This window comes from Zonotrichia albicollis, chromosome 4, assembly GCF_047830755.1.
Source record: "Zonotrichia albicollis isolate bZonAlb1 chromosome 4, bZonAlb1.hap1, whole genome shotgun sequence".
Lineage (NCBI taxonomy): Eukaryota > Metazoa > Chordata > Aves > Passeriformes > Passerellidae > Zonotrichia > Zonotrichia albicollis.
The window spans coordinates 14,210,560-14,235,750 of NC_133822.1; the positions used below are offsets into that span (position 1 = coordinate 14,210,560).

Here is a 25,191-nt window from a genome sequence, read left to right on the forward strand (position 1 = left end):
TAAGAGAGTAACTGAGGATTTTTCTGCATTTATGAGGTAACAAAGAACAAGTGCTGTCAGATTTGGTTTGTCTTATGCTAGTCAGAAGTTGTATTTTTAATGTTAGTACTTCACATGATTTTTGTGCTCACATGTTTGTTCACTATCTCAAAAAAATAGGCAGCTGATGACTGTTGGAGACAGTAATCTTTTTAATTTTTTTTTCCTTCGGACTGTAGAAACTAAAGCCCTCCCCCCAGAAGTGCTTTTACCTAGTTTCTTCTTAAACAATTTTATCATTAGGGTATTAACCTCACATGGGAAAAAGCTCTTAAGAAGAAATGGGCCACCAAACCCATTAGTAGGACACTTTCAGAGATGTGAAAATACCACATTTTGTTCAGAAAGTTAATGATTAATTATATTTTTTCCAAAAAGTAACAAATGTAGGTTTCTGGTGTCCTTTTAAAACCGACTAGTATTGCTTCATGGCACAGCAAAAAAGTCTATTAATGTGTAAGAAAAAACCCCATCAGTATCTGTTTTAATTTAAGATTCAGAAACACCAAGTTTGTTTTAAAAATCAGCTCAAGGAATTAGTAAGATATGTGACAGGCAATAGAATTCACACATAACAAAAATAAAATTAGAAAACTGAACCAGACCTGATTTGTAATGTGAATCAAGTTCACTTCAGTTCTAAATGTTGATATTTTGTGGTGCCTTTTGTTTTGTTTAAAAGAAACCCGCATTAGTAACCTGGATTCATTTCTCTTGGTGTTATTAAATCATATGGTGCAGTGAAAATACTGCAAGTTATCTCAGTCATGCACACATGAACAACTGCTCAAGAAAGGCCGTGAAGATGTATTTTTTTTGTGCTCAAATAGATCTTCCTGTTCTACTATTCCTTTATCTTTCTTGTTTTGTATTGCGGTTTAGTGCATATAAGCCACAGTTTGTATATTGGAGAAGGCACTGCCTTTGATACAAAACCTTGTCTTGCAAATTACCAGCTTTTTCTTTCTCTCTAGAGATAAATGAATAGAAGCTGCCTTGTTTAGCTGATTAGCCCTAGTTAGCCGTGTGCTCGTAGGAGCGGCCGGCGCGGCGGTGCCCCCTCAGTGCCGCTGGGTGTCGCTGCAGGGCTCGGTGGGGCTCGGGCTGAATTCCCTTCGGCAGCTTCGCTACCGTCAGTGAGCGGCCGCCGGGGCTTGGAGTTTGTTACTGCCCCATACTGCTTTAACACAATCAGCAGGAGTTAATTAGAAGTTGTGCAGCAGGTACCTCCCGTTTATTCATATAAATTACATAGTAATTGCATTTGTTGTTCTTCTGTCTTTTGCCTTGCAGACCAGAATCTGTAGAAGCTAGCCCTGTGGTAGTTGAAAAATCGAACAGTTATCCACACCAGTTGTATACCAGCGGCTCGCATTCACACAGTTACATTGGTTTGCCCTATGCAGTAAGTTTTGTGCAAAGTATTCTGTACATGATACATTATGGAAAAATATGCTGGTTTTATCTGGAAAAAGTGATTCATGCTTATTTTTCTGTATGTTATTGGGAGTTGGGTAAGTCAGGTAAAAATGGTCTGTCAGAAGCAGAACATAGTGCACTTAAATCTATAACATAGTTGAGAAGTTAGAAAATAAGATTGATTTGGGATATAAAATATAAATACAAAATTTAAAATACTTTAAATATATAAAATTGGGATATAAAAATATAAAATCTTAACCTTTTACTAGAAAATTAAGAAGCCTGAAGTTCCTTGCTTGAATAGCCAATGGTGTATGGGCATTTACAATAAATTACCTTTTCACAAAATTCTAGGACCATAACTATGGTGCTCGGCCTCCTCCAACGCCTCCAGCTTCTCCTCCTCCATCAGTGCTTATAAGCAAGAATGAAGTAGGCATATTTACCACTCCCAACTTCGATGAAACCTCCAGTGCTACTACCATCAGTACGTCAGAGGATGGAAGCTATGGAACAGATATTACCAGATGCATTTGTGGCTTTACACATGATGATGGATATATGATCTGTTGTGACAAATGCAGGTAATGCATATTAAAATAACTTAAAAAGTAAAAATTACTGAAGGCTGCACTGAAAGTAAATGTAACTAAATGGTGTTTTAATTACGGTGAGTCCCAAAAAATTTCCTTCCATCAAAAAAGTGCTTGAAGGTTGTGTGTTTTTCTAATGGGCAAAATAGTCAGTTAAGGCCAGTAATTATTTTATAATTTAATTCTGATCAGTCTTGACTACTCATGAATTTGGTCATGCCTTTGCTTGTGCATTGCTGCTTAATAAGGGTACACCTTTTTTCCCCTCTAGAAAGGATGTCTGTGGTACTCTGTCCCAAGTTATTTGTTAATAGGGTAAAATGAAGACCCAGGCATTACTTAATGTGCATGTACTGAGTAATAAAACATCTTGGTGAATTATGTATATGTAAATGAAAGAACTTGAAGGATGCAAAATAATGTGAAAGAAACTTCTTGAGTATTGATTTCTCTGTGCATGATCTTTCTGATTACTCTTCATTTTTCAAAGGATTTGGTTAATAAGTATGAAAAGACTAACCTGGGTTCTTAGTGGAGAAGCTGAAGTTAAATATTTAGACTTCTGAGTTTATGCTTAAGCACCTGCTTGATCGCAGTATAGTAAGAGATTGCTTTTGAATACTTGGAATTGGAAAAATAAGAATATAAGTTTTTAGAGCTAATGCACTTAACAGGAGAAAACAAATGTTATATTTCTACTCTATTAGCCTGCCTTTTTAAATTTGGTTAATGAATACTGCTGGATTTGTTAGATCTTTGTGTATTTATAAAACAATAGTTATAGCTAGTTAAAATATTTTGAGCTCCATTCTTCTCTCTGCTTATGTAATAAGCTTGTTAGTAGTTTCTGATGGTCCTAAATTCTGATAATTTTGCTCATGATTTTGAAATGTATTAAGATGTTCTTCCAGCAGTGGAGCTGTAGGCAGTCACCAGTTAGGTAGAGTCTTTGTCCTTTGAAGAAGAGATTGTCTGCGAGGAGCTGTGAATTTACCACAACTCTTTCCAAGTGAGAAGATAACTCTTTTTGTGTCCCTCATCCTTCCAGCAATGTAGGGCTGAGTATAAACTACTGTTATAGGTTAGACTTCAGTCTAGCAAGCAGTCTCTTCCCTGACTCTGGGAAGAAGTTAAAGCTGCTCTTTGCTGTGCAACAGCACTACCAGTTTTATAACAGGGTGTAGAAAAATGTGTTTCTCTATATAGACATAATTTATGTACCCATTTCTAAAAGGGAATTGAATCCTTTTGTTTAAAACCAAACCTCTTGTTGCTATGTAAAACATAAGTCTTGTTACTGAGGGTATTTGTCTCTATCTTGTTCTCTGTTGTGATAATTTACCCTTTTTTTTCTGATGTTGGAGAAAAATTTCCAAGAGAGAAAACGAGTCAGCTGGCAGAGTGGTGGCAAAGATAGTGATTGAGATGTAGTTTTAAGCAGTATTGAATCTGAGTAAAGATGACAGTGAAAAAAAAATAGAGCAGCTTACTTTATGTATTGTGCATGCAATTTTTTAAATTGTTCTTTAAAGTTGGGATTTTGTTTTGATCTTTTCATAGTGTCTGGCAGCACATTGACTGCATGGGGATTGACAGACAGCATATTCCTGACATATATCTGTGTGAACGTTGCCAACCCAGGTGAGCACTTTGGTTGATTTTGAACTCTAAAACAGAATGGAGCAGTGCACAACTGGTATTTTTGCGAGTATCTGAACATTTAGTTACTTTACTGTTTATTCTGTAATAGTCAATGGGAAATGCCAGAGGTGTGTTTCAGTACTTAAATATGCTGATTTATTTTCTAATTTCAGGAGTTTAGATAAAGAAAGAGCAGTGCTGTTGCAACGAAGGAAACGGGAAAATATGTCAGGTGAGTCAAATGTAAAACTCTTTTCTTAGTAAAGGTGATAAAATAAGTATGAATTATATATTCAGAGCACATACATGGTTCCTACAGTTTTGAGAGCCTTCAGCATATAAGGTTCAGTAAATCAGTGCCTTTTACTTGATTGTATTTTACCAAGATAACATAGTATCAGAATTGTTGTAGCTCCACCTGTTTTATTAATGGTTTTCAGCACTCTGGAGCAGTGTGGAATAATTCAATCTGTTCAATAGTGATCAAGTTTCTTAATAAGCAATGTTGCTTTTATAATAACTGTAACTCCTTTAACTAAGGTGCTGAAAAAAAAGTGGAAAATCTTTAAGTTTCTTCTCTTGGAATGAGAGAGGATTTCTAAGTCTTCTTTCATTCTGGAAAAAAGTTTCAGAGAGAAATCCTAATTCTTAGATGTTGGATGTAGATTGGGTGTTTGGTATGGCTCTGGAGTTTTTTGGACAATGGGAGAAGTTGTTAAACCAAGTCAATATGATGTAGGTGATAATGATGTTTTGAGGGTTTTTTGCCTTTGATAACCAAGGTGGCATGTAGTGCAAGTACCCATTTCAGTCTGAGTATTTTATGCAAGTAGTTCTTGAACTTTGAAATCTTGAACAGGATTTCAAAACTCACCTGGCCTAACTTGTCAGGAGTTGTGTCTGGCCATTACCAGAGCGTGTTGTAGAATTCTTGGTTGACAGCTGGTACTTTCAAGCTCTATTACAAAAGTAATAACCTGGGAGGAGGTCATCTCCTAAATGTAACATGTTTTACTTGCAGATCATGTCTCTGAAGTAGTGGAGTGTGTGTGTGTATTTTAAGATTTCTTTTAAAATTACCATGTAAATATGGTCCTGCTTCCCATGTCATCTGGCTTCAGAGAGTCTGAGGGGTGTGTGGCACAACTGGGCTTCTTGGTGCAGTTGACACTTGGTGTTGTCTGCTACTAAGTTGTCTAAAGCCCTTTAAAGGTGTTAATGACCTACTTACAAAACCAGAGTCCTTTTTTGTTTTGTCTGTTTTCATTTTAACAAAACCAAGCTCAATTTCTACAGTTTTGGTTGGCCTACTAAGTCAGTCAAATTTAAATTGTAAAAATTTTTGGAATTTAAAATTATTTTTGTTGATTCTATTGAAATAGTAGAACAAGTAGATTTATAATTCATTTGGAGTTGATGAGTTCACTGACTGCTCTGATAATACTCTCAGGTTGGACTTGAATTTTCATAACAAATAGGGGAAGTTGATGATCTGAGCTATTTAATCTCTTGGGACTTGCAGGCACACTATCTGATCACTTACTGTAAACTTAAGGGAAGAGAGATTAAAAATCTTAGGAGGTGCTGATGAGATCTTCCTTTGAAGTTCGTGTTTAACCCTCCTCAGTCTTGATCAGTGTTCTACATCTGTTACATGAATTCAGTAGGAAAGGAAATACTAAATGTTAAGCCAAAGTATCAAAACAGTTGAAAAGAAAGGCAAATTCTGGTTCTCTTTAATCTAAAATGTGATCAAAGTGCAGTATTGATTACTGTGATTTATAATACATAACTTGAATGTCTATGCTTACACCTCTTAATTTCCATTTAGCTTGGGTGAGTGTACTTTATGTTGACTGCTGTACAATTTGGTTGGACTCAGTGATTTTGGGTATAAACTGAGATGTGTGAGACATTAGTAAAATGGGCAGTTTTCACAGATGATTTCAAGTAGGAAAAGCAAAAGTGGCATCAATTTGAATGGATCTTTTCAATATTTTAGATACTCAACAGAAGCAGAATGTTACTTTAAACTTAATTATTAGTAATTTACAGGGTTTGATAAAAGGTAGGACTGCATAATTTCACTGTCTGCTCTGTGATGAATAAGTCTGTATATATAGGGCTTTTCACTTAAATATGAGAATTTTTTAGAGTAAAATGTCTTTGTTGTAAAGATTTCTAAAGAGTTACTGGTTTAACCTTTGGGTGAAACACAGCTAACAGTGGGGAGAAAGTACTAGATTGGTTAGTTTGCTTCAAGAAAAGAGCTTTTAATTGAACATTTCACATGATAGAAAATTTTGTGTGTTAAGCTTTTATGTGTAACCACATCATCCTTTTTCTGGCAATGTTCTTAGCCCATTCTTCTGGGCCCTGTGGTTGTATGAGACGGTGTTGATTTTGTTTTTCTGGTATAAAAGTCCAGTTCTGGTGCAGCTCAATGTACAGTGCATTACTGACTATGTGAACTGAGCACCTTTGTCAAGCCAGTACTCCCTCAGTTGTGTACTGCATGTTTTGGGCTTTGCTGGGAAGTTTGTTTTGGGTTTTTTGGTTTTTTTTTTAAGATGAGATATCTCAATGTATAACATAAACAATGATGTTGCTTCAAGCCGTTTGGCCTGGAAATTGCTGCTGTCAAGATCACTTGCTGCTTACGGATAAATGAATCTGGGCCCAGAACTTGTGAAATTTGGAGAGTTTGTGTCTTTGCTTCTGACATGCAAACTCGAGATCTCCCTTTAGTGTGCTTTACCAAGACTCTTCAAAGAGAAAGCAGGTTATGTAGGTTAGAGAGGAGTGTCTCAAAACAACTCCATGTAATTATGTGTTCAGCTGAGGTGATTGTTTTTTACAGTAAGTTAGAGCACAGTGCAGACAGCAATACTGAAATGTTGCTTTCCTAAGGAAAACAGTGTTCTGTGGGGTTTGGGGCAAGGGGAGAGGTGTGTGGCTGTGATGTCATGATTCTGTAGGCACTAGTGTATGGACTACAGCCACTGACAATTTTAAGTTTTTATTTCCCAGGCATTGGTTATTCTGCTATTTATTCTTCTTTGATTAGACGTTTCTTCTTTTCTTGTGCTTTTTATGCTCATTTAGAAAATATTCTCAGCAGAGATGTTAACAAATTCAGTAAACATCATAAATTCCTAGCTTATGAAATACAATTATGTGCCTGATAAGGTGTTCAAAAGAATAACCATGATGGTAAGATGGGATTGTTTGCTATGCACAGAAGAATCCTGTTAAGGAATGTTGTGAGCAGGAAAAATCCAGAGTAACCAGAGTAGCTGGAGTTCTTTATTTAGTAAAGAGGGTTTTGAGAATTAGGACTGCTGAGTGCACTGATTAATGCAACATCCTTCTGAGAGCAGAAGGAATGTTTTCTCTGCTCTCATATTAAGTATTTGTAAAGCTTGCTTCTGTGCTGTGTGAGAAAGTTTTGCTTAGTGTGAAGTGTATTTATTGAATGCAGAATATTTGGAAAAGCTGCTAAAATCTGAGAAGCCTGTACTGAGCACATGCAAACAACAGTCTCTTATCTGTGTGCATCATCTCTCTTCCAATCCTCCCCATCCTTCACAGCCTTTCATCTTGACAGAACTAGGGTAATCCTGTTTCAGGTCAGGATATGTGTTTGTCTGACATAAATGCTGATGTATGCTAGATTTCAGGCTTTGGCCTTTAGGTCTGTGAGAGCACAGCACAAAAAAAAAGTATCTGTCAGTTTATGTCTGATCATCTCTTTTCCTGAGTAGCAGAATGTTACTGTTAGGGGATTTTGAGTACAAAAGGCTTTTGGCTAAATTGACGTATTAACCCTGAAAAAGGCACTTGACAGTGCAAATTGCAGCTGAAATAGTTGATTATGACTATGACATGTGATTAATTAATAGAGCTTCACAGGAAATGCTGGCCAGTCATTAATTTTAATCCCTTCCAGAATACAGTCATCTGAGGGAATCCAAATTCTGGATTACAAGTAAAAGCTATATATCAGTAAATGTGTTAACAGATTTTTTTACCTTTTTTGTTCTGGTTCTAATTTTGCTTAAAATGATATATGGTCATTAACGCCATTCAAAGAATGGAATTTAATCTGGTACCTTTTTCTTACCTTGCATTACAAACCTGTCTTAATTACCAGTTTCTCATTGGTTCTTCATTTTCATGCTGTTGCAACTGTTGGTGAATTTTGCATATGAATGCTTGTAGCATTTGTCATTATGAATTTTTGTGTTTTGGAAGCAGATGTAGAGTAACTAGTAAGTGTTCTAGTGTTCTTTCTGCAGTACTTGATTATTTAGAGTATTCTCTGTTTTCAAGATGGGGACACCAGTGCAACAGAGAGTGGTGATGAGGTTCCTGTGGAACTGTATACGGCTTATCAACACACACCAACGACAATTACTTTAACTGCTACAAGAGTTACAAAAGTCAATGATAAGAAGAGGAAAAAAAGTGGAGAGAAAGAACAGAACATAGCAAAATGTAAAAAAGTAAGTGAATATAATTTCTCTTACTACTTTGTGTTATAATTTATAGCTATGTGACATTTCTTACCAAGAGACACTGATATAAAAAAAAATCAGGCTATTTTACTACCTGGGTTTAGCTTGAAATATATTACTCTGCAGTAAATTAGTGTCTTCCTGGGTGCCTGACCCCCATGACTCCTCCTTATTTCAAGTTAATATATCCTGCCTGGGCATGTTCAGTTTCATAATGGAGGCAGAATCTCCCCACAGGAATTGCATTTACTGGACCATTTTAAATAGTTAGAGGTGGTGCAGAACAAGCTTTGGGTTACCCAAAGAAGAGTTCCTTGGAAGTCTTCATTTGTGGTGGTTTTAAGTACAGAAGTGTTTGCCATCGGTTGTCCTGATGTGACTCCATTTATTTGAGTAGAAATTGTGTAGAAGTGTGCTGTCAGAAAGCTAGCTGCTAAACTAATTAAAGTAAAAAAATAATGACATTATGCTGTTTAGCTGCAGTTGTACAAACAGTATTATGTGAAGACAAAACATATGGGAGGAAGTAAAGTACATGAAACTTCCTGAACAAGTGGTTTTCATGGGTAATTTCCTTGGCTTGGATAAGAATTTTGTTTTTTAAAACTTCAAAGTTGGAATAAGTTATTGATGTCTTTTTCGCTCTCTTTAGTAAAATGTTTCCTTTTGATTGAATAATTCTCAGTACAAATCAATTGCCATGTATTCTTCTGTTACCTCTGATATTTTAGCTTGGATTCTGAATTTCTGGAGAATCAAGTTGTAATGTGAGATAAAGGTAGAGGTACCTGACTACTGTGCACTTAGTTAGGAATGCTGAATGCTTTTAAAATACATTTTGTGAGACATAACCTCTTACCTTCTTGAGATTTCAGCATAGTTTGTTCTTTTCTTTTCATCTTTCGTGTTTAATTGAAAAGTTGCTCATTAATAGGTTTTCAATTCTTTAAGAGATTTTTGTATTTCCTCCAGTGAATATGAATATCTTAATTTTATTCCAGGCATTTCGAGAAGGATCCAGGAAGTCTTCAAGAGTAAAGGTAATGTGATTTTGTTTGGGTTTTGTTTCATACCTTAACTGTATGTTACTTAAATAATAAGCATCAAGAATATAATTGGGGCAGTACACTAAGAACTATTCTCTCTTGGTAGCTAATATATTACATATGCATCATAGTGATTTTAAATTAAGGCATGAGAACTACATCTCTGTCCTCTGAAATTAACTGAAATAATTAGTGCAAATTTTTATTTCAAGAGCCAGTGGATTAATTGGGGCTCATGTGTGCTATGCAAGGGAGTAAAATTGAGTGAACGCTTCATTTAAATTTAGTGGCTCCAGCTTTTCATAACTGTTTAGCAGCAAAATAATGAAATAGCTGTATTGAATTTGAAAGCTAAGTTAGTGGTTCTGCTCTGTCAAACCTCCATCTACACCTGGCGGGACTCTGTATATCTGGCAGGATTTTAATCACTGGTACTGGCATAGTCTGAGGGAATTGTATTGGGATGTCTGCTTTGTAAGATTTAAATGTTACAGTAGTCTTTAAATTTTCTGTGACATAAAAATGTGCATGGTGTGAGAACTAGGTATTTCCATGGTTCATTCATACTTGGAATATATAAAAACAAGTGGGATGCAATTTATGCTTCAAATGTATAAGATGTGCCTTGGGAAACAGTGAAGATGGATTGGGGAAGAAAAATCTCTAATTTTGTGTGGCTTTTTTAATATGGCGCTTGTTAAGGTTCCATTGTTTTTTCATGGTTGTCTTAGCATCACAACTTTGAAATGCTGTTTGTGTGTATGGTTTTCTTCATGCACAAAAGAAATGTAACCAGGTAAATTGAATTGCTGAACTACTTGTGTTTTATTAATGTTTAATAGTGTCTCTGCTCAGGTGGATAGAAAAGGGAGCGTTGGCTGGCTGCTGCTGTCCGTAAGGAGCTTTGGTTGGCTGCAGCCTGGCTGCTGCTTGTGAGGTCTGGAGGTACAATGGCACTTTCTTTAAAAGTGAAAGGATCTGAAGCACTGCAGAAGGAAATTGTATAGTGAGGAGCAGATAAGGAGGGAAAAATTTGATGTGCAAAGCCTGTAACGTTAGAGTCACAACCTTAATGTAGCAGGTGTACGGTTAGTGAAGTTTAGTAAGTTATGCAGCAGAAGAAAAGATACAGCATGATTTTTGAAGTTGAAAGGAGAATGAATATCAAGTCTGTGTATTACAGGATAAAAGCTGGAGTTCTCTGTATTTGCATATGTTCACAAAAGTTGAGTGGGCAGGGAGACCTGACCCTCCAACTCCTGCACTTAAATTCGTGATGCAGTGCAGTTGTGGGAGGAAACAATGTCACTCTCCATTCTCATCCCACTAAGAGCAGGAGTCACTGTTGAGGAGGGAAAGCATTCCTGAACTTGGGTGATACTTACTAAATAATAAAATTCTTGAAAGGACAAATGTAATGGGACTGAATTTAACTCAATGTTTTTAAGTAATACAAAGTTTTATACTAGACTTGTTAAAGAAACCCAACCCGTAAAAAGTGGCATACCTTTGCCCATCAGTTTGTGTCTTGTTTAAGAATTTTTCTTTTTTTTTTTTTTTAATATCTTGCCTTCTAATATCTGGTGACTTACTTCAATTTTTAGGGCTCAGCTCCAGAGATTGATCCTACTGACAGTTCAAACTTTGGATGGGAAACTAAAATCAAGGCATGGATGGATCGTTATGAAGAAGCAAATAATAACCAATACAGTGAAGGTGTCCAGAGGGAGGCACAAAAAATAGCTCTCAGATTAGGCAATGGAAATGACAAAAAAGAAGTTAGCACCAGCAATCTGATTTTCAAACCTCCAGTAGAGGTAATGAGCTGTGCCTTGTTGTGTTACTGCATGCACAGATTTGAGCATCAGAATTTTAACATATTTTTCAGATTTTTATACGTTCTGTAGCACCCTGGTTATGTTTACATTTCCATATCATTTATCCTAAAAAGTAACTAAGGTGTTGGTTTCAGCCTGAATATTGGATTGTCCTTAGACTGTCTCTTGACACATAGTCAGCTTTAGTCAGCTTTGCTGCTGTTTCTGTGTGAGAGATACCTGGAGTTGTTAGAGTAGAAAGAACCATTGGAACTTGATACCCCCTACTATGTGTATCGAGATGTTCATTGTCCACATTTTCCTTAAGGTGTGGTAAGTGTTCTGGATGTTCAATGGTGCTATTTCTGATAGTGATTCTTTTTCGTCTCATCCTGTAATTTCTAATTTATGAAGAAATTGTGCAATGCTTTTTCCTAGCCATATTTATCAGTAACTTACCAGTTACTTATACGCTTAAAATCAGAGCCATGTAAAAAACTTAGCGTTTTGTAGCAGAAATCTGGAGGAGTAGTTACTGTAGCAGATTAATGGAAGCATCTTTGCTTCTTTTTCTCAAAGACCATCATGGCATATGGGACACCCTCCTTAGAGGATTATCCCTACTTACAGAGCCTTTTGCCTACATAGAGGCTACTTCCTTTTTCATTGGTGATGGCAGTTATGAGAGGTGTGAGTTCACTAATTGCCAGGGTATGTATTGGTTTTTAATTAAAGCCATCCTTCCATCTAAAGATATGAAAATGAATTTGGAAACTCTGTCAGGATTCTTTTTTTTTTTCCAATTATTATGTTATTTCCCTGTTCTGCTTTTTCTTTAATGAGTTCTGAATGTCTGCATGTTTTGTTTTGTTCAAAGGAATTGTAGCTTTTTGAAAGTGTTGTGCAAAACAACGCAGCAATTCATCCTAGGCATGTTGAGAGTTAAGTGCACTAAAGGCTATAGTACTTGAATTGTAAAAACATGAATATGTTGGTTTTTAGCCATGTCCTGGAGAGCTAGGGCCAAAGCATTCCTTGTGTCTAAATTGATAACTAGTGGCATTGCTAGGTGAGCAAGACACCTTGGTCAGTTCAGTCTGGAGGTTTAATTACAAAAAGAAGGGGCTTTTTTAGTTCATATAAAATTGTTTAATAGTTGTGAAAATATAATATGCTATTAATGGAAAAATGGTAGAAAGTAAAAATTCATAAATGAATCTATGTCTTTACAGAGTTATGTGCAAAAAAACAAGAAAATCTTAAAGGCTGCCAAAGACTTGCCTCCTGATGCACTTATTATTGAATACAGAGGAAAGTTCATGCTGAGAGAACAGTTTGAAGCTAATGGATATTTCTTTAAAAGGTTTGTTCATTCTTTATATTTCAGTCAAGTGATTGTTAAAATGATGCTTGCCAAACTGTTGCTTCAAGTACAAGTGGATCTTAGTTACCAGCAGTGTCTTGTATTTTACTTTGTGTGATTAAAAGTAATGACAGCTGGAACCTTTCCTGTCCCCTTCTCTTCTGGGTATCCTTACAGATTTATTCAGGAGCTAGTTTTCTCTTTTTTGTTCCTCCTTGATTATAGAATTCTTGCATGCTCAGTTGGGTAGGAAAAAGACAGGTTCTGCCATCATAAAATAATGAGTATATTAATGGTAAAGGCTTTATCTTTTGTGAGAGAAATGGATTCTAAGTCCACAAGGCTGAGAATGAAATTGAACAGGTGAGCTTGGGGCTGTTTTACTGCCACAGTTCTCTAGTTAGTTTACTGAGCAGTGTGTGGCTGCTTCCTTCTTCCTGTGGGTTGGTTTTGATGCTGCCACTAACTGCATGAACACACCTCCTCAGAAATTTGCAGAAGGCCTCTTGAAGGAGATGGAGCTTTTGCTTAGTAAAGATACAAGGTTCCTTGGAGCTTGGAATAGCAGAATTTAAAGTATGACTTCATAAAGTATTTGGAGGCCCCTTTCCTTCAGGAGGGTTGGTGCTAGTGATGCTGCAGGTGTTAGGCAGGGATGTGGTGGTCTTACTTATTTAAGTTTAGTTATTACTAATTACTATATTACTTATTTTAGTTTTTTTATTTAAAAAACTATTCTATGTGGTGTATAAATTTCTGAGTTTCATTTTGGGGCGTGTCATAAAAAAAGTTTAAGAAATTTGAAAAACTTTAACTGTGTGTCTTCCATGTCTAGTGCTTTCTCTGTTCATGTTATCCCTGTGGATCCTATGCAGATGATACAGGGCTGTAACTCCATCTTGAGGTATTCTGAGAATCTATGTGGGGAATATATCATTATAATACATATAATGAAGCTTGAACATGTCATTCTTAGATTAGCCTCCAAATTTGGTGTATTGTACCAAGCATCATGTTACAAAGCTGACTAATAAGGAGAACAAGCACTGTTTATCATCTTGAAAAATTACAAATTTCCCAATTTTCTTGTGTGTTTTTCAGGCCGTACCCATTTGTTTTGTTTTACTCCAAATTCCATGGGCTAGAAATGTGTGTTGATGCAAGAACTTTTGGAAATGAGGCTCGATTTATCAGGCGTTCATGTACACCAAATGCAGAGGTGAGCACATTTAGAAAGTTAAACTAGATTTCACTTACTTCACTTACTCCTTTTCCATGAGATTCTTGGTAATCTGAGCAATCCCTGCAATTTTTTTACAAGAACTTGAAAGTAATTCATGATAATATAATAACATTCTCTTGATTACAGGTGAGGCATGTAATTGAAGATGGAACAATTCATCTTTATATTTACTCCATCCATAACATTCCAAAGGGAGCAGAGATTACCATAGCATTTGATTTTGATTATGGAAATTGGTAAGTATTTGAGAATACTGTTCTAAAATACCTCTAATGCTCACTAAGTTACTTTGCAATTCAGAATGGCATTGGTTTTGCATCATTTACTTTCTTGCATGTTTTAATAACACAAAGCTCCTTAGGCACTGTATTTACAATGAACAAGGAGTGTGTGGGCAGAGTTGTGTATTTTTATTACATTCTGCATTCTGTGGCCTGCTCTTACTGCAGCTTGGATGCAGTGCTGTGCAGAGCTGCCTTTGCTGCTTGACCTGAACTGTGTGAGCACAGAGCAGGTGCTGATCAGCACGGGGTCACACCATCTCAAGATACTGGGCACTGTTCAGAGTTGTAGACATTCTCCTTTTAAAAATATATTCTAGTTGTGTTTAGTACCTGAAACAACTGACAGCTTGTTTCAGTTAAACATGTTTGAATTTCCTGTGTATTCCAGTGGAGCTTAAAATTGTGCAAAAGTGACTCTGAGTTTGGTGTGCTCGTGTTGTAAATTGTGTCTGCCATTTTTGCATATAAAATGAACTCTCTAACTTCATGCATCTGTTTTATGTTGGTTATATTTCCACCTAGGATTATACTCAGGTTTTAGATGTCTTTTGGCCTTCAAGCAGAATACCAACCTTGAACTTAAAAGAATTCTGTGTGGCAGAGCTAGAGAATTAACCAGTAGATAAGGTTTTTGAGTTACAGTAGTGTTGTATATTGTGGTGAAAATTCTTGTGACCTGCATGTTAACATAGTTGGTTTGCATTATAGCAGATGTTTAATGTGAAATATCAGTGATTCAGTATGGAAGGGTCTCATTGCTGTACAACCTAATCAAATATGCCTTCTCACATTTAATTACTTGCAGTAAATACAAAGTGGATTGTGCTTGCCTCAAAGAAAATCCTGAGTGTCCAGTTCTCAGACGTTCTGAGCCTACAGAAAACATCAATACTGGATATGAAACTAGAAGGAAAAAGGGGAAGAAAGAGAAAGATGTTTCAAGAGAAAAAGAGACTCAAAATCAGAACATCACATTGGATTGTGAAGGAGCAGCCACCAAAATGAAAATCGCAGATAATAAACAGAGGAAGCTCTCTCCCCTCAGGCTGTCCATTTCTAATAATCAGGTACTGACACAAAGATGCTCAGAAATAATTTAAACTTTCTCATTTGAGAGTGATTTTTGATCTGTGTTTTGTGTCATGCTTTCAAGAAATGATAGCTGGGATATGGTATCTTCTCCTCATCTTTTAATGTAATATACAGTGCTTATATTCACAGGAGAACTTGTATTGTTTTTCAAAATTGAAGAGTAGGAATTGTGGGAAGAAAAAAGCTGTTAAAAGTGCATTTACATTTTCCCATACACTTTCTTTATGGTAGCACCATATGTATCACCCCAGGAAAAAGCTACTAATTGCCTGGTGTCTATGTTTAGATAGATATATTTTAGGACAAACTTTAAATGTTTGTCTGGTCCTTTATGTAAAAGTGAAATTGCATATAGGACTAGTGAATGCTTAATTAGTTTCAAAGTTACACTTTCATGCTTGTTTTTTCTTTCAAAACAGAAAACCATTGTTAGTTAGGTAATTTCTGTGTTTCCATATGATGTGGCACCATCATTAGATTCTATAGTGAATGTTCAAATGGAAAATGTGACTGCAGTTGACACTTCAGAGCTGAGTAAAACTTCAATTACTTCTGTGTAATTGATAACATGTATTTTGGCATTCATTCCATTTCACTAAAAGTAACACTTTTTTGTGGGTGGATAATATAAAGCTCCTAACTATTTAACTGATTATAAAATGGTTAGAGCAGTGGCCATTGTTAGTGTCCTAAAGTTCCCTTTGTTTTGAAGGTTTAATTCTGATACTTCTTTTTGCTTGGTTGGATGAGGGAGTGGGGATGGAACACTTTTCATCCTGATTTGTTAGGTTGGCTGCTTAGGATGTAGTGATCTGAGGATTCTTAGTTCTTTGTAGCTTTCAGTTCACTCTAATTTACAAAAGGAGGAGAATTTCTGTAAAACAGTCGCTTCCATCTTGCAGGAGCCAGATTTCATCGATGATATAGAAGAAAAAACTCCCATTAGCAATGAAGTAGAAATGGAATCAGAGGAGCAGATTGCAGAAAGGAAAAGGAAGATGGTAAGTTGGGAAGCGAGTAGCTGCCTAAAAGGCATCATTAAGGCTTAGTGACACCTGCTCTTCCTATGCTAATTGCTGCCTTTTTGTGGGCTTGTACAGTCTGAGCATGTGCAAAGTCAGATCCTTACATGAACTTAGCCTTAAAATGCAAGGCTTGCTATTTGAGAACAGTTCATCTGGGTTCATCACTGCATTCTGACAAAAATCTGCTTTTCTCTTCAATTGTATATCATTTTTTAGTGTCTTTAGATGATTTCTGCAGTGCCTGTTTTAGATCTCATTATTTGCTCTTTTATTATTGCTTGTGATGTGTAATGACTATTTTTATAGCTAGCATTGGGAATTAAGATTTTCCCCTATTTTATTTTAATTCCCTACTTGAATAAAAAGTCACAGAAATCCTAATTTTTGGGTTTTGGTAGAGCATTGTTAATAAAACTAGCATCTTAAAATCTGCCTTTTTCTGTTAAGTATTCAAAAAATTAAACAAGTTCTTAAATTTAAAGTAGGATTCCCTTTTTTGTCAAGCTGGTATGGATGCAAGCCTTTCTTCAGAAGCCCAGTATTTGCAGTGATTGTAACCTATCCCTTTAATCTGAGCTTCTGCTGAACTTGATCTTCATGTCAGACATATACTGAACATATTTAGAAGTACTTAAAGAAATAGGAGTGAGAATAATTACATATTTATATATATGGAAGATTATGACTAAAACTAATCATGATTATTGTTAAATCCATCAGACAAGAGAAGAACGGAAAATGGAAGCTATCCTGCAAGCTTTTGCCAGACTAGAAAAAAGAGAAAAAAGAAGAGAACAAGCTTTGGAAAGAATCAGCACAGCAAAAACGGAGGTTAAATCAGAATGCAAGGAAGCACAGATTCTCAATGATGCTGAATTTATTCAGGTAGTTATCTGGAGCTTTATTATAAATCTAGCTTTTAACATTGCATATTTTATCAGTTTGGCTGGCACACTGCATTTTAAGACGTATGAATTTTTTTTTAATCTCTGAACTCAATTATATGTTACCAAAATGTTCTTTGACATTACACTTTATTAGCTCCTGATTTTTTTTTCCAGATAAGATACATATAGAATTCTTTAATGAAGAATTTCAGTTACATGAATTTATGCAAACATACACACACACACACCAGCTGTGTAATTCAGTCTGTCTTTGAAGTTCAGGATAGAACATTTATCAGTGATGACTTTAGCCACAGGAGGTGACTGTCCTTAGGCACCCTCTGTAACCAATGGAGAACTATTTGTTTTTTCAATGGGTCTTTCAGGAACACATAGTATTCCAATCTTTCTGTTATTTTAAAGGAAATTAGTTAGTAAAGTGGTTTTTTTTTCTGAGTTCTTGCAGATGATACTTCATGTTTTATAAGTTTTTAACTCTGTTGTTAATGGATGCTTCTTAGTTTGCAAATACTAATTTAATGATTCCCAGTCCAGGTTGTTTCCCTGAGCTGTGTGTCAGCATTCTCTTAAGTACCTTTTGTGACAAAGCTAAACACCTAGCTAAACTATGAATTGCCAAAAGAATATTGGATTGAAAGACATGGTGATATAAGCAGTTGATTTCTAGCTTATGGATGAATGAATGTCGTGATCTGACTGGTGATGGGTGTGTGTGAGCACTGCTGATGGTGATACAGCAGGTGCTTGGGAGGAAGCTACAGGAAATCCTGTCCTTTGCCTTCAAGTAGAGAACTGTTGCAGTTCTGACAACAAAAATGAGGTTAATAATTTCTTCTGTAAAAGAAGAGGGAACTGACTTCTTTTCTTTCCTAAGAAAGATACGTAGCTCTAAAAATGTGTGGGATCTGATTACTTGACTTTTGTCTTGTCCCAGGAACCGGCAAAAGAAGAAACTACCACCAAGCCCACCCCAGCCAAAGTGAACAGAACTAAGCAGAGGAAAAGCTTCTCCCGGAGCAGAACTCACATCGGGCAGCAGCGCCGGCGGCACAGGACCGTCAGCATGTGCTCAGATATCCAGCCCTCCTCTCCTGATGTGGAAGTCACTGCACAGCACAACGAAACTGAGAATGCAGCACTGGTAGCTGAGCCTGAAACAGAAACTGTTGTTACAGAAATGGTTACTGAAACAGAAGCTCCAGCACTTAGTAAATGCCCTACAAAGTATCCAAAAACAAAGAAGGTAAGTCTCTTGAGGGATGAGGAAAAGATGACCTTAACAGAGTTTAAAAAAATTATAGGCCGTTTCATTATACATGCAGTGTGCAACTGCCTGTATGGGTTGTTTTAAAAATGTTTACTCATTTCTTGAAAAATCACCATTGTGTAGTCACTCATTGGTAATACATTAAAATATGTGTAACATTGTTTGGTGGAAGTTAGTTTGGATTGAAGACACTTCCAAAATACATCTTCAGAGCAGTTTGGGAACAAAATGTTTTCTAAATGAGCTTTCTAAATGGATTGAATATATTTTGAAATAACTAATTAAAGCTGAATTTAAAGAGAAACCCAAAGAAATAAAAGTTGCCTTTCTTCCTTTGTTCATTGTATGCTTCAGATAGCAAACAATATCTCCAAGAAGCTCACTAACTCCTAGTACTTCTCAGCTGTCTGTTCTGAAGTAAAATGGATCTAAACACCCTGAATGTGTATGTGCATGTCTGGAGGGAAAGTTTACTCTTCAATGTTGCTTTGCTTTTAAATTTCTTTCCATTCGACTGCATTGCAGAAAAGTTGTATGAAATGGCACAATATTAAAAGACGCTCAAAAATCTTAAATCTGGAAGTACAGCTAAAGCAGTACAGCTTTCTGCTTTAAACTTCACAGAATACATTAAAAAGTGTTTGTAGTGTGATTTATAAGAAAATTTTAATCAGTGGAGGAAAAGGGCGGGTGGGGAGTCAAAGGTCAAAACTTCTTGTCAAAAGAAAAATAACAATTTTAAGATGGTTTTCTATCTTAAATTCCCAAACATAATTAAGATTAGTTTTTTCCAAAAGGTACCTGAGTGATTCTGTAACACTGCTTGTTTGCATCACTGTTACATTCTTGTGAGGGGGAACACTTCTTCCTTTCTTGCCTGTTGCATAGCAGAAAAGAAAGAAGAAATGTTTAATACTCTGAAACAGCAAAAAAGTGCAGTAAAATTCAGGCTTCAGGTATCTGTGAAATGTCTCTGCATTGCATCCATTGTACCCTAAGTGCAGAGAAGGTCTTGCTTTAAAAATTTATAAAATAAAAATGGATTTAAAAAGACAAAATAAAATTTATTATGATATTTTGTGTTAAAGCCTTGATATCATATTAATATTTACTGTTGTGTGTCCTTAATTTTGAATCACTGTAAAATCCAGGAGGTTAGTTTATTTGTTAATAAAAACTAAAATTTACTGGCATATTTTTTTTAAAACACTGAACCTAGGAAATACTAGCCTTTTTGGACCAGTGTGTCTTTGTGTTCAATTGCACCACATTTACTACCTCAGTTGAAGAGTGTTGAAGGCAGGTGCCTGACATGTTGACTGAGGCACAGTCCTGACAGTATGGAAATCTGATGAGGGGCTTCTTTAACTTTGCTCTGTTAATGTTACACGAATTCTCCTCAGCCTGGATACTCAGGCACAAGTTGAAATTTTGTTTTAGAATTCTGTTACTGAATTGACATCCTAATTACACTTGACCTAGGCACTTTTATTGTAATGTTCAGTGAGAATTAAATGCAGAAGAACTAAGTGTAGTTTACAACAAAAGGAAATAACTAAACACCCCTGCCCTTCCCCCAAACTGGCGTGTCAGCAAATCTGTACTGATTTCTTCTGCTCTTCCCATGATTTCACTAAAACAGCTCATTCTTGCCAGGTCTTCTTAAACTTGGAGCCTGGAAACCATGTCTGGTTTGTGTGGTAGTTGACTAGATGAATAATTCAACTAAACACTTATAAAAAGCCACTGGTAAACACACTCATAAAACACTAATTTTTTTTTTCTTTCTCTGTTTAGCACTTGGTTAGTGAATGGTTAAGTGAAAAGAGTGATAAAGCAGGGAAGCCTGCAGACACTGTGCCAGAAAGGCCCCTACGCATAACCACGGACCCTGAAGTTCTGGCTACCCAGCTGAATTCCTTACCTGGCCTCACTTACAGCCCACACGTGTATTCCACTCCAAAGCACTATATCCGTTTTACTTCTCCATTCCTCTCAGAAAAGAGGAGGAAAAAAGAACCTGTGGAAAACATTACTGGCTCTTGTAAAAAGGTAACGCTTCCCTTCATTGTGGTGTTCTATCCCATATCAATTAAAAAGAAGTCTTTATTTACTAGCATAAATTCAGGCAGAAAAAGGCTGTTTGACAAACCAGTCGTGCTACACATTTTGAAATGTTCATCATTAAAGTTTTAAGTTGCTAATTGGAACTTCTGGGTTTTTTACAGCGTTGGTTGAAGCAGGCTTTGGAAGAAGAAAACTCAACAACAATTGATAGATTTAATTCACCATCACAAGAGAGATCTAGAAGTCCAGCCATCAATGGTGAACATAAAAGTCCTTTATTACTGAATGACAGCTGTTCCTTAACAGGTGTGAAGCTTTTGTAAATACACTACATAAGAGCTGTGATGAAGTAGCTGATTGTGGAGCACTGTTTTTAATTTGATGACTTGATGAAAATTCCAGGAGTATTTGCATGTTTTCCTGATACTTCCTTTGACAGAAATGTTTAGTTGCATAGCAGTTGGGAATTTTTCCCCCTTTAATGTGTATTAGATAAGAAACCATTATATATCCTAGCATTTACAGTCAACAAAAGACTAATGATTTTGCTGTTAGTATTAAGAGGTCAGGTTATAAATTTAATTTTCTATGCTTTCTATATACTTAGAATCCCTTTAAAATTCAGTATGCCAATGTAGCACAGAGGGGGAAAAGCTGTGTAATCTTGTAGGCATAATAGAAAATTGGAGTGCAGTAAAACCATCTTTTAGCTGAACAGTCTTAAAAATGTATGGAAGTTGACTTGGCCTTCTCTGGAGACATGGGCAGTTCTTTCCAGCATCCTAGCACACTGAATTCCCTTACTGATATATCTGTAGGCTGCTACGAGTTTATTTTCCAAGAAGCCTGTAGGCTGTTAAAAGTTCATCTCTCAGCAAGCCTACCCTTCAGAGATTTTTTTTATCTTAAAATTCATTAATTTGGAATTAACAATTTAATTACCTAAAGTACTTAAACAACTGTAAGTGATTGTTATATCTAGAAATCATATAACTTTTTTCTAATTTTAACACACAGATCTAACCACACCACTAAAAAAGCGAAGACTGTATCAGCTGTTGGAGTCTGCTTTCTCAGAAACCTCCACACCTACTCCTTCTCCCTATGCCACACCAACCCATGCTGACATCACTGCCTCCGAGCCATCGTTGTTTGCCACTCCTCCCCGGGTCAAAACAGAGGATGACGCTTGCAGAAATGGTTACAAACCCATCTATTCACCAGTTACTCCTGTAACTCCATGTATACATGGAAATACCATGCACTTTGAGGTGAGGTTTACCATGAATTACAGAACATTCAGAGAAAGTGTTCAGACATTGCAGTGTAAATCAGTATTTTGTAAAACTCCTGCTATAAAATGCAGGAGAGGTATTTCTTTAGGCTAAAAAATTGACTTGCAATTTCTTCTTGTTTATTTAGAATATTTCCTCACCTGACAGTTCCCCAGAAATAAAAAGGCGAGCTTACAGTCAAGAGGTAAGGAAATTTGCCAAACCTGCAAATGGTATCATTGCAAGTTCCTGAGAATTTAAAGGCTAACTTCCCCATAGGTTTTACTTGCTTACTCCTTTATATTTCCACTTTACCTCTTATATTTTCAGTTTTAAACTGGTTTCTCTCTGTATCACTTAAAAATCATGATTTGGATCAGGAACACCTTTTATAACGGAAAGGAGTAACTACTACAATTTGTAAACAGGAACAGAAAGAGAACACTTTGCTTTCCAGGCTGTAGTTAGATTCAGATTACCATTTCTCCTTGTTACCAGCATTTCTTAATTGTTTCTGTTGATCCCAGTTATGCTCCAAGTGAAAGAGCAGAGCAGAAGGTTACTGAGTGAGCAAAGGTGGTGGATTAGTTGAAGAAGGAGTGCTGTTGGAATATGCCTGGGTATTCCCAGCCTGCAGGGAGCATGTGTCCTGCCATGGGGCTTCATCCTAAAATTCAGAAGTGTCTTGGAAACACTTCCTTGTCCTGCTTTGAAATAGGTGTTTTGACACCGAGGGATGATTGCTTTTACATTGAAGCAAGTGCTTTCAAGCTTCCTGGCCTGGGACTTGCTCCTTTTGAAGCTCTCCCCCTTGCTTTGCCAGTCATAAATAAACCCTGACACTTAATATTTTTTATTTTGGTTAATGTACATTTATTAAAATGCTTTCACATAATACATGGGAATAGTAAAACTAAGAATCTGGCTGTAGAATTGTTTCTTAAAAATTGATAAATTCGTGGTACTGGCAGGCCTTTAATCCCACTTAACAGCACATCTGAATCTCAGATAGGTTTGATGGAGCGTGAAAAAATAGTTACATGTTTTTTCTTCATGCAGGGCTATGACAGAGCATCGATTCTAGCACTGAATTCTTTCAGAAATTCCAACCTGAACGAAATGGGCCTGCAAGAAATAAAGACTATTGGATATTCTAGTCCAAGGAACAGAACTGATGTCACACGGCAGTGCACTGGAGAAATGGAATCTGTGTCAGACCTCCAGCTGGGACTCGAAGTAATTGAGCAAAGTGCACTGCATAAAAACCTGGAAGCCCCCACACATGATAGGACTGATTCAAACAGCCAATTAGAAACTGCTCATTGTGGACGGGGCACAATTTATTCTTCCTGGGTAAAAAGTCCTGACAGGACAGGTGTAAATTTCTCAATGAATTCTAATTTGAGGGACTTGACCCCTTCACATCAGTTGGAGGTAGGAGGTGGATTCAGAATAAACGAGTCAAAGTGCCTGATTCAAGACGATGCAAGAGGCATGTTCATGGAAGCATCTGTTTTTTGTACTTCAGAAGATGGAATTGCACCTGGCTTTGGAAGGACTGTCAATAACGACAATTTGATGGATGGAAATTGCACACCCCAGAACCCTCCACAAAAGAAAAAGGTTATACATTTAAGAATCATTTGTCTGCTCATGATGTTTCTATGACAGAAAGAACCCCAGTGTAATAAAAAGCAACTCATGGCTCATATTTATATACTACAGTGTAGTAGACATTCAGGAGAAGTATTGAAGGGCAAAGAGCAAAGCTGCATAAAACCATTAGTAAATTTATTTTTTCAACGTAAAAGATACAAATTCTGTTTCATAAGAGTCTTAAATGAATTGCCCAATAAATAATTGCTTTTCAGGTTTGAAAATGGTTGCTTATGCCACCTGGTGTTACAATACTCTGTTATACAGAATATATACGGTCATCTTAGAGACCACATACTGTGAGCATCTGTTATGAATTACTGCAGGAAGTTGCAAGAATAGATTTATGTTACTCAGACTTGAAAGTTAAAACTGCACAGAAATCCTTCGTTCCAAGAAATATTTTTCTTGGCTTAATTTGGTTTTTTGGTTTTTTTTTATTGTTTGAAAAATAAGCTCAATCTAAATTTGCTGCTCTCATCAAACAGTTGTAGATAAGTGATATTGTCATGGCTAACTCAAACCAGGATTGGAAGTTACTTTGTGTAATTCTTAGACTGCATTGTACTGTCAGGTTGACTCCCTTTGCACAAAGAATGACAAAGATGGAAGGCAGTGGGCTCCAGTGTACCAGTTTGCCTGTTCTGTCTCATCACAGTCTCTAGTAATTTTTCTTGTTTGAAAGGGGTGATTTATTTTCTTTACAGAAGTAGTGGTGAGGAGGGTGGGGTTTTCTGCATGTGTACATGGCTGCACAATGGGGTTTAGGGTTTTTTGGTCACATTGCAGCCCCTTGTATATTCCTGCTCCTCTGGGGCATCCTACTGTGAAGCACTGAGGAGTCTTCCTTCAGTAGTTCTTTATCAGAAGTGGATTTTTGTTTACTTGCTTCAAGCTGAGACATAAATGGAGCAATATTGTAGGAGCTCTGATCTGACCTGGTCATGGCCCTGAGAATTTGATAGATTGTGTGTGTGTGTTCCTGCAGCCCTGCTATTTTGGCAAACCAGAAAAGAAAACAGAAGCCAAAATTCCTGTAACTTGACAGTCTTCTTTTTCTGAAGGCTAAATTAGGCTTCACAGATCCCAGCAGCACTTGGTACTTCAGTGAGCCTCGCCACATCCCTGGCTGGCAGGGATGGTTTCAGGTTGTTACTGCTGAGAGCTTACGCTGCTCTAACCCTCCACTAAAGAAAGGTGTGGCTGCCCCTGACACCCCCACTCCCAAGGTTCTTGTCTAACAGGCTCAGCTTGAAGAAATAGCCAGAGCAAATTGCATCTGTACCCCTGAAAGAGAAGGGGGTTTAGGATTTCTGAGGACACACAAAAATTTGGAACCTTAGACAGTATAAAAAAAGGGGTGGTGGGCTAGATCCCACCTAAGGTGAAAGGTGAGGATTCGGGAATTTTGTAGGAGACTCATAAAAGCCTTTTCCCTAGAGTCCTGTAAGATGGCAATATCCTTAGGGAGGTCTTTGTAGGATGTTTTTGCATATTTCTGTATTTCTGTGGACATTTGCTCCTGTTTTCTCTTACTATTGCACAAAGTCCTTTATCAATACAGACCTGTACATTGTGCCATACTACATGGGTTTCTTAACATTTAAGCTTTCTTTAAAGCAGTATTCTTTAGGGGGTCCCTGTTACCTGATGTGGAAATAATACAAAATTGTTTGAAAGTGAGATCAGTTCTTTACCTGAACTTTTTAATGCAAAATCAGGTATTTTTCACTGTTTTTACCCTGACATATGGATGGGTCTCTAACAGATCTGTTTGAAAGCAAACAAACAAAACCCCTTAGGACTGGAAACAGCAGCTGCTTTGGTTTTTCTCTCTGTTTAGAAATGGATGTCCAGTTTTATAGAGGATTAAGCCAGTTAAACATTAATTTTTTTCATTATTGGCCTTTAGTTTGTTGGTTTGGATGCTGTATGGG

The 25,191-nt window shown here is 36.7% G+C and overlaps 1 protein-coding gene across 3 annotated transcripts in view; it reads left to right on the top strand.

Annotated features, from left to right (window-relative positions):
* Positions 1-25,191, top strand: part of KMT2E (lysine methyltransferase 2E (inactive)) — a 58,519-nt gene that overhangs the window by 23,500 nt on the left and 9,828 nt on the right. For all 3 annotated transcript variants that reach the window (XM_026790856.2, XM_074538850.1, XM_014264087.3), the window contains 19 exons: positions 1,333-1,444; positions 1,816-2,045; positions 3,615-3,695; positions 3,869-3,927; positions 8,028-8,200; positions 9,214-9,252; positions 10,863-11,075; positions 12,308-12,438; positions 13,540-13,657; positions 13,808-13,917; positions 14,771-15,032; positions 15,960-16,058; positions 16,803-16,967; positions 17,925-18,233; positions 20,055-20,309; positions 20,486-20,630; positions 21,342-21,595; positions 21,747-21,803; positions 22,658-23,221. In XM_026790856.2, the coding sequence (XP_026646657.2) occupies positions 1,333-1,444; positions 1,816-2,045; positions 3,615-3,695; positions 3,869-3,927; positions 8,028-8,200; positions 9,214-9,252; positions 10,863-11,075; positions 12,308-12,438; positions 13,540-13,657; positions 13,808-13,917; positions 14,771-15,032; positions 15,960-16,058; positions 16,803-16,967; positions 17,925-18,233; positions 20,055-20,309; positions 20,486-20,630; positions 21,342-21,595; positions 21,747-21,803; positions 22,658-23,221 (3,376 nt within the window). The remainder of the gene's footprint in view (positions 1-1,332; positions 1,445-1,815; positions 2,046-3,614; positions 3,696-3,868; positions 3,928-8,027; positions 8,201-9,213; positions 9,253-10,862; positions 11,076-12,307; positions 12,439-13,539; positions 13,658-13,807; positions 13,918-14,770; positions 15,033-15,959; positions 16,059-16,802; positions 16,968-17,924; positions 18,234-20,054; positions 20,310-20,485; positions 20,631-21,341; positions 21,596-21,746; positions 21,804-22,657; positions 23,222-25,191) is intronic.